Source organism: Mya arenaria, chromosome 11, assembly GCF_026914265.1.
Source record: "Mya arenaria isolate MELC-2E11 chromosome 11, ASM2691426v1".
NCBI classification, from domain to species: domain Eukaryota; kingdom Metazoa; phylum Mollusca; class Bivalvia; order Myida; family Myidae; genus Mya; species Mya arenaria.
The window spans coordinates 57,789,977-57,800,454 of record NC_069132.1 but is presented as its reverse complement, the minus strand read 5'-3'; the positions used below and the strand labels follow the sequence as shown (position 1 = coordinate 57,800,454).

General features: G+C 34.1%; 1 protein-coding gene across 1 annotated transcript; it reads left to right on the top strand.

Moving 5' to 3' along the window:
- Positions 1-4,084: 4,084 nt before the first annotated feature.
- Positions 4,085-6,453, top strand: LOC128209115 (gamma-glutamylcyclotransferase-like). The gene is made up of 3 exons (XM_052912989.1): positions 4,085-4,283; positions 4,759-4,907; positions 5,814-6,453. Exons 1-3 carry the CDS (start codon positions 4,182-4,184, stop codon positions 6,184-6,186), a joined length of 624 nt encoding a protein of 207 aa, XP_052768949.1. The 5' UTR covers positions 4,085-4,181; the 3' UTR covers positions 6,187-6,453.
- The last annotated feature ends 4,025 nt before the right edge of the window (positions 6,454-10,478 follow it).

Sequence of the window (10,478 nt, the reverse complement as noted above, 5' to 3'; positions counted from 1 at the left end):
GCCCTCGAAAATGATGAATATACCGTTTTTAGGGGCACATGACATCTATGAGTTGCAGTATTGTGGAATGTTTGACACTTAACTTCTACGTACCTTATAGACAATGAGAACCAAGATACCTACGATGGCGTTCAAGAAAACCGCCTAAAGTATATAATGCAGATGTTTTATCTCTACCTATGGCACACATTTAGGGTTTGATACTTCAATGTATATTGCTCATGTACCAAATAAAGCTTAAATTAACATGTTGTATTGACTACCTCTAGGGCAAAGCTAAGGCCATTTCAAGATCGCTGTACAAAATTCCGCACAATTTGAGAACTCCTGTGTGATTTATTTGTATCTGATTCTAATGCAAATGTGTTTGTATCTTATATGGGATGACATAATTGTTAATTGAATACATTTTTACAAAAGCTTACTTTTTGGCTCTGAATATTGTTCTGTGTTGCCAAAATGTGAGAATATTGGACTTCCTTAATGGTCTCAAGAACAGCCAAATTGTTGTTTAATAAGCACTTGATATAGCTTCATAGAGCATCTGGATTGTATGTTTGGCACCATATGGATTGACAAAATATATTTTGGCACACAGTTGACCAGATAACAGGCAGTATGTGGTTACAGTGTGGCATATTCATTTTATGGTAGCAAAAATAGGATTGAACAAAGTCTGACATTTGCAGAGCCAATCATGGGCTTGTTTGTTATCGAATGGGCTTGCTTATAACCACAACAGAGATACAGAGGGTTGCTTGGTTCCTATTATGTCTACAAAATCCAATCGGGAATCACTGTCTAACGCGGTTTGAGGTCCTAAGTGGACTTATAGACACGTTTTGTTAGCTTTCAAAATACTAATTTACTAATCAGACCTTGGTATAAATAGTTTGAAGGTACTAGATTATAATATAGTGTGATGGAAAAACACTGGATGTGCATGAAAAGTTATAAATCTAGTTGGATAGGGTTACACATAAGTTAAACTCACAAAAAATATGTAGCTTGTTTAACATTTAGTGCGCTGAAGCATTGATATCGTTTGGTGAACTTGGCTTTTAATGTAGGAAAAGAGATGGAATATAAGATCATTATTGCATTTTGTTATTCAAATATTTTATAGCTTCATTTTAAAATGCTTCTTTATTTGAAGTACATCATTTAATTTAACATTATAGTATGTATTCATTAAAATTGTTGGTGCGTTTAAGTGGGCTATATTGCATCTAGGGTATTTGTTCGGCTGCGTTTGTATGATAAATGAGAACATTTAACATATTTAATATTTATATTATATTTATTACTATATCAAGATATCAAGATATCAATGTCTGTATTTAATACAATAATTATTCACATACCATTGTATATGGCAGTCATTGCAGCAAAGTAATGAAACAAATATTTGTGTTTCTCAAAAAGAATCCGAAATGACATACTTTCAGAAAAAAACATTTAATATACACGTATTCACATTAAATTTCATATACAAAATAAGAATTAATAACGTTCTTAAAGTTGATATCTTCAGCGGAAATAGGAGATATCTAATATATTTAATATCACTATTATTCATTAACCAGTATATATGGCAGTTATTTCAGAAATAAATATGTGTGTGTCTCAAAAAAATCCGAAATGGCATTCTTTCAGAAAATCATTTAATCTACTGAAATCATGAATTCCTGCATATTGCTTGATTTATCGCGGGTATATACATAATAAATTCAACACTTTAGGGCTCACTTTAAGTGGACATGAAAATCGGTTGTGGACACAGAAACCGCTGTTTCACGATTAAAAAATGAATGGTTTATATTGGTACATACATTATTTTTACGAGTCCTCAAAGTTGATGCAATTTTATGTTATTGATATTATTTTTTATATGATATTCATGATTATAAAAAGATAATTAAACAGTTGCATGTGTTCTTTTGTAGTTTTGTTCATAGTTTTCCATCTTTTTTACTCTGCGGCATTGTCATATTAACTATTAAAACCGTGATATATAACATGCCACTTAAAATAAAAACTGGTTAATAGTTGTTAATGGTTGACATTATTTACCGCTTGCTATATCAATCAGGGGTATGGTTATTCAACTGGAAACAAAGTCAATTGGCCATAAATACTATTAATTACTTTTTCAATATTTTCTTTAGATATTTTTTATCATTAAACCCACTTATATCGAGCACAAAAGAAAATACTAAGATAATCTATAGCTTATTTCTAGAGAATAGAAGCAAAAATGAACCATAATTATAAAAAAAAACATTTGTTGTTTATGCCATTTACAAACTGACAATTGTTGTATGAATTATACATGTAATCATAACTTTCACGGACGGCGCACGGCAAACAGTCAGTGATAATGATTTTTTTATATAAATTTCGACTTGTAGCAAAGTTCCTGATTGTAAATATTTAAAAAAACAAAACAACAATATATTAAATATTGTATTGAAATGTAACTAGAAAACGACGTGTTATCCAACTCCGACCTTTATATGATTATTATTTCTATGCCATAATGTAATGAATAGTTGTATGGGCCACTCGATGGCGTACGTATAAATAGTGCCAAATAGCCATGTTTCTCTATACATTTGATATAAATACGCCATGTTTAAGTCGGTTCAGGGTGTGTTCATGGTGCATGGATATGTTACATATAGATTCGTTATAAGTCCGCCATCTTTGATATGCACAAGGTTTGATTCCCCTGCACGTTTTTAATACCGCATAAACTTAATTAGGCCAGATTTATCAGCACCAGCATTGCTCAGTCACCGAAACTACCAAATAAAGACGACCAAGTATGTCATACTAAAGGATCCAGCAATCGCAAAACATGTTTATGTGTTGCCAAAGACGTCATCTCCAATAAAAGTTAAATCGGTATAGATGCTGTATTCATCCAAAGATAGGATGGAGCCAATGAAGGCCAACTCGTTGTTTTTGTATTTTCAATTAAAATAAGGATGAGTTTGCTTGCGTTCTGCGGCCATATGCGGCCATATGTCCGAAAGCTGCACTCTCATATATTTACCGTTAATACAACTTCTTTTGCTCTTGTTATGGCATGAGCAAATTTGTGCGTTAATATCTGCAAACCAGTGAAAGATCAGATGGCAGATTTTCATAATTTCGTTCGAAAATTAATGTTTTAAGGCTAAAAGAGTTACTAACGGTTTAAGAAAAAAATGCAAAAAACATGAAGTTTTGAACTTAAATATAAAAAACTGCGATTTTTTTTGTCAGCAGCCTTATATATGACTGGTTTACATACATTTTAGCTTAAATTGGCTCGTCCCAATACAAATAAATAAATAAAAAAAAGGTTGTCAAAACGTTCAATCTGTGAGATTGCAGCTTTAAAACGAAGAAGTTGAAAGTGTTTAGTTTCATCACGAATAATATCTTACATGCATTTATAAACAGTTTACGCTGTTGCCTGGATATATTTGCATGATAAAAGCAGTCTTACGTTTATACTCTCCTCCAAATACAACTCTTAGGTAAACTGCAAATATATTAATCCCATACCGACCTTTTAATGTATGTCGATGTGATCGAAAGTAATGCTTTCCTTATGTATCAGCATTAGGCATCAACAATGCCATGAATACATCCTTGTCATGCATCGTGACAATCAAAAGACAAACATCTACAGCTAATGTATATGCCAAATTAATTGAAATAAATTTTGTAGTACTGTCCGTTATGTCTTGTTACCTGCCCTTATTATCAGCTCTCTCTCTCTCATACACACACACGCACGCAAGCACGCACGCACGCACGCAAACACACACACACGCACGCACGCATGACACACGCACGCACGCGCAAACACGCGCGCGCGCACACACACACACACACACACACACACACACACACAACAACAACAACAACAACAACAAGGTATTTCCAACATGACATAATCACTGAATTCTGATGGGAACTAATGTTAAATCTTTTTTCCTGTGCTTATGTTTACATTCTATTTTTAAATGGTAACATAAACGCCATACTTGAACGGATATATTGGTTAAGTAAGCGAAGTATCGATCTCGGCTATATTAAGCTGCTAGGTTTACGTGACAGTAACTTGTTTACTGTAGAAGGATTAACGTTTTTTAGAATATTGGGTGAACATTTACATAATTCAGAGAATGTCAACATTTTATTATTTTGCTTTCGGAAGTAACTTGTTGAAGGAGTGTTTCCAGTTGGCAAATCCAAGTGCTATCTTCATTAGCACAGCAAAACTAAAGGTACGTTAAGGCGTCTTCTTTCGTTTTGTATTTATATATAATACATATTGTGTGAAGATTGTATTGCTAATCAAGTCTCGAGCTGTCAACTTTGAAATAATATATCATTGTGTTGAAAGATTGTATTATGTTAATATGAAACTATCAAAGCAATCGACTAAATTGATCTTCTAGCCAAAAAATATAGGACGAATTATTACGCAGTCCCCGATTCCTCGATAAAGACGTAAAACGCATACTGAATCAAAACTTTAATTTATAAACGATTTCTCATAAAAAAAAAAATGTCCGTTGAAAATTAAAAGAACTCTAACAAATGTAAACATAACACAAATAATAACAAAACATACACGTACTAAAAAGTATTCTTAGCCTAATCTTTTAATACCAGAGATCGTTCATACTAAGTAGAGTGTGGAGTTATGCCTAAGAATGTCAATGGTAAACAAAAACACGGTTGTGTGTATCATTGTAGGACCATGCCTTAGCTTTTAACAGTATCGGTATGGATACGCGGTCAAGTCTGTGGAAAGGAGGTGCAGCCACCATTGTAGATCGCCCTGAACAGGAAGTATGGGGCTGCGTGTGGAGACTGGACACCAAACACAGGGAATCACTCGATAAGTACGTGTAAACTGCTGCGGTATTTAACATTGTCAACAACTTTTTGTTAAACAATTACCTATATTGCAAAGAGGATTAAAATATTACAACAGCAAATGACTGCTACAAATCAAAAAATCACATGAGGGTATCAAAACAAACAAACACAGAATTGACATAATTAATCTAGTAAACTACAATCCCTACGGTGAAAATTACTTTTGATAAAGTAAATATAATTCAATTTCAGATGTAACATTTTCCATATATTAAAAAAACAATAACATATTTGCCTTATAATCACGAGTCGTTTTGTGATTGATATCAATAAGAATTTAAAGCTATGCTTCGGAACAATAGACGGTATTATAAAGCGCATAATTGTACAATAAGACATGATTACATCGTGTATTTTAATTCAACAAAACAGATAAGACAACCTACAGTTAACAAAATCGACAAACATTATGATGTATTCATAAAACAGAACAAATATAAAAATTTCATAAAGCAAAACATGTCATGTATAGGAATAATATCTTGATAAAGTGCGTCAACCAGCAAGATAGTTTGAATCACTCAACTGAATCACCCTTTATTTATATAGACTACGGTCTTGTCCGATCAATTGCTTTAGAAGCCTTTGTCCAATCATCACAAAGTTCGGCAATAATTCTTTGGGCAGAAAGTATTGGTCAGTATTTATGCGAAAAGCTTTGAAAACCAGCCATGTCGCCAACGGTCATTCGAAAGTTATGACCCATGAATTGGCAAAAACTGTTTTTACAAAGACCGCTCTCAACATTTGGCTAAATGTACAACCATTAATCACCAACCGTGAAGTCCTAAAGTTAGGACGGGCGTATTTTGTGATAGTTTGTGCTCGTAGGAAATTCATGTATAACGAAACTAAATATTGATTTTCAGGCAGGAGTTTTGTTACCGTGTGAAAGATGTGGATGTGGTTACCCCTGACAATGCAAAGTTCACGTGCATTACCTACTTCCTACCCGACCACTACTTCGACTTGAAAGAGTTCGACCACCGACCTTCTCCAATGTACCTTGATGTGATCATCCGAGGAGCAAGACAACACAAGCTACCGGACACCTATCTGCAAGCGCTAGAGTCAATCGAACACAACGGTCATCACGATAATGAGCTGGAAATTTATGTCAGTATTTTGAAACTATTGCCGGACGAAAACCAGTCTGTTCAGTCGACCAAGGAAATCGATGATAACCACCACCATCTCAGTGTTTTGGACCACAAAGCGACGATGTCATTCTTTCAGGAATAGGACAGCCATTGGATAAATAATTATATAATAGTTGACTGGCACTCGCAAATGTGATAATGTAGTGTTATAAAGGTAATATAGTTACATTTCACACATCTGCGTTGACATGAAGAACTATTTAAAAGTTGAAGACGTTTTAGTGCTTTACATTGTATGCTTAAGATAGTACCGCAACGGTTTCAAACTGTGTACAAAGGCAAAGTTATTTATTTCATTTGATGTGACATTAAATTTGATGCCTTCACCTTAATAAAAAATCTAACAGAATTGTGAAGTTAAATGTATCGCAAGTAGTATAGTTGTGTTTAGAACATCTACGTTTCTCATTCATAAAACATTTGATGCCTTCAAGTGTAACCTTTTTGTATCATATGTTTAAGAACGTCAGTCTTTCGTTGGACTTTGAACTGTTAGATGTTGTTGATAAGCGTATAAATTTGATTCAAAATAAAAAGCGCGTTGAAAAATGCATATCAAGGGAGATAACTAGAACCGTAATTAATAGAAAACATTTCATTTTATTTATAAATGAAGGTTTTGTATAAAGAATTGATATATAAATATGACAGCAAGAAAGAACAAAACTTAATATTTCAATAACCTGCATTTCATTTGCTTGGTTCTTAGAAATATTTCAGTATATTAACGCATTCAGCATTGAACATAAATAAATAAAATGTTTACAATATTGTGCTTTAATTATCGATTGGAGTGTTAGGTATTGTACAAAGGTTACATCATTTACATTTATAGCATTTCAAATAAAACTTCCTCAATTCATTTTCCCTTCCTTTCTGAAAAGCTGATTGTTGATCTTTATTACCCTAATAAATAACTGTTAGGATTTAAAACTCATACTTCAATAATGGAATAAGCATTGTCTAACAATATTGTAGTAGTATTCATTCAGTTAAAAGTGAAAAGTGAAAGTTTGTTATTTTGAACACTAAATAATCTGATGAAATCAAGTTAAATAATCCGGTTGACAGTTAAAGCTGCATGCACTCTTACAGATTAAACGTTTTGACAACTTTTTTTATTTCTTGTCTTGGAACGAGCGAATTTTTGCGAAAATCCAAGGAAACCAGTGATATAAGACTGCTGACGAAAAATTAGATCGCAGAATTTCATATTAAAGTTAAAAAAATCATGTTTTATGCATTTTTCTTAAACCGTTAAAACAATAAAATATAAATTTTCGAACGGAAATATGCAAGTCTGCGCCCTGATCTTTTGTCGGCAATCTTTCATCATTGGTTTGCAGATATTAACGCAAACATTTCCTCTTTCAAAGACAAAAAATAAAAAAAGTTGTAAAAATGGTAAATCTGTGAGAGTAAAACTTTAAAGGACACAGAAAGTTGCACCATAACAATCTTGCAAAGTATAATGACATCGTGCATATACAAAAAACTGTTAATGGCAACACACTTATTATCATTAACTATAGTAAACTTACATGGTATTCATTTATTTCCGCTTAAGTTAATAAACAAGTTGAATGAAATATATTGTCTCAAAATTTAGTATTTTTTCGAAGCTGTAGAATTGCGTTTTATTGGGTCTGTTCGTGTGACATGAGATCAGTGATAAATCAGTTTTCAGGATATTCATGTTCCTACCGAAAGCGTCTTACAAGGTCGTCCTGAAAAAAAAACATTCAAAATTCAAAGCACGAACATAACTCAGCTACCACCATGTTAAATGTCTTGAATCTAGCATATACCGATTCGCCGCTGATTTATGTATACATGTCCATGTACTGGAAATATCAAATAGATGGGTTAGTCGGAATAATACGAGCCCTCAATACTCCCGTGCTGTACAATGTTAAGAGAAAATACAAACTCTCAGAACAACTGTACTGTACCATGCTCTTTGCAGGAATATATGAGCTATTTAAAGAACGAAACAACACGTATAGATACCAATACATAAGACCAATTATATAAGTCACAATTGTTGCACAGTTCGGAGGCAAGTAATCTGTATTCTACTCAACTCGGAGAGGATTTTTATTTCTTAAAATGTGTTGTTTTCAATTTTATAAGCACGCAACGTAAAATGCTTAAAAAGTCTGGATTATTTTTCATTTTACAGATCTGTTGTATTTGGGGCTCGCACTTCAATTGTACATTGTACAGATCTGGCATACAGCGCGCTCGTTCTTTTCCTTTACATAGATCATTTTTCGTGCTATCGTTTTTCATTGCTCAGCTCTGTGGTGCAAAGAGCTTGTATTTTCTTTTTACATTGTACAGTTCTGTACTACTGAGGGCTTTTATTTTACTTAAAATTTGTACAATTTTGTAGAACTGTGGGCTGGAACATTCCTTTTATATTTTACAGCTTTGTGGTACTGATGACTTGTTTTTACGTTTTACATTGTACTGCTCTGTGGTTTAAATGTATCGTTCGTTTCCTACATAGCACAGTTATGTACTATTGAGGGCTTGTACTTTACGTTTGTACCATTATGTGGTACTGAGGGCTCATACTTTCGTTTTACATTGTACAGTTCTGTAGTGCTAAGGGCTCGAGCTTTTTACATTTGTAAAGTGCTGTCCAAGGACTAGTATTTCCTTTTAACATTGTACAGCGCTGTAGTATTGTGGGCTCGTACTTTCTGTTTTTACATTGTACAATCCTGTGGTACTGAAGGCTCGTATTTACTTTTAACATTTGTTCTGTTAATTATCTGTTTAATTACTGATGTCTTGTACTTTCTTCTTACACTATAAGGCTCTGTAATACTGTAGGCTCGTCTTTTTACATTGTATATGTCTGTAGTACTGAGGGATCGTACGTTCCTTTTACTGTGTTCAGCGCTCTTGTTCAGTGGGCACATGGAATCTTTTTTTCATTTTTTTTTTGTACGGAGGGTTGTTACTTTGGTTTTAAATGGTTCAGCGCTTTGTTTCAGAGGGCTCTTACGCTCATTTTTCATTAAACAGCATTGTTTTACTTTTTGCTGATACTTATTTTATGCGTTTGTTCATTCTTTTGTTCGGATGACTTATACTCTTTTTACATTGCGCTATGGTATTGAAGATTCGTACTTTATCTTTACAGTGTACAGCCCTGTAGAACTGAGGGCTCGTTATTTCCTTTTACACTGTACAGTTCTGTTGTACGGAGAGCTTACTCTGTAATACTGAAAGCTTTTACCTTCTTACATTGTATACAGCTGTCATACTGTGGGCTTTTACTTTCTTTTTGCATTTGTACAGAACTGTGGTTCTGATGGCTCGTATTTTATTTTTACTCTGTTCAGCGCCGTAGTACTGTAGACTTGTTAACAGTGTACAGCTCTGTAGTTCTATTCTACATCGTACAGCTTGCATTATTTCCACCATGTACCGTTCTGTAGTATTGTTGGTTTGTACCTTCATTTAACATTTAACAGTTCGTACTTTCTTTTTATGTTTGTACAGTTCTGTGTCACTGTCTGTGTCTCGTACTTTGCTGCACATTTTACAGCTCTTTAATACTGAGGGCTCGTACTTCCATTTTACATTGTTCAGTTCTGCAGTACTTTGGCTCGTACTTTCTACAGTTATGTGGTATTGAAGGCTCTTTAACATTATTCAGTTGTGTAGTACTGAGGTCTCATACTTTCTTTTGATATTGTACAGCTCTGCAGTACTATTGGCTCGAAATTTCTACAATTCTGAGGTGCTGAAGTCTCGTGCTTTAACATTGTTCATTTCAGTACTGTAACAGAGGTCTCATACTTTCCATTTACACTTGTACAGCTCTCTGGTACTGAGGGCTCGAACTTTCTTTTTACATCTGAGCACATCTGTAGTACTGAGAGCTCGTACATTCGTTTACATCTAAGCACATCTGTAGTACTTGGGGCTCGAACATTCGTTTACATCTGAGCACATCTATAGTACTGGGGGATCGAACATTCGTTTACATCTGAGCACATCTGTAGTACTGGGGGCTCGAACATTCGTTTACATCTGAGCACATCTGTAGTACTGGGGGCTCGAACATTTGTTTACATCTGAGCACATCTGTAGTACTGAGGGCTCGAACATTCGTTTACATCTGAGCAGCTCTGTATAACTGAGAGCTCGTACATTCGTTTTACACTGTACAACTATGTAGTACTGAGGGCTCTTACGTTAATTTTACATTGTTCAGCTCTGTATTACTGAGGGCTGGTACTTTCTTTTTACATTGTACAGTTATGTGGCACTGATGGTTCGTACTTTCTGTTTACACTGTACAGTTTTGTGGTATTGTGGGCTCGTAGTTTCTTTTTAATTGTTCAGTTATGTAGT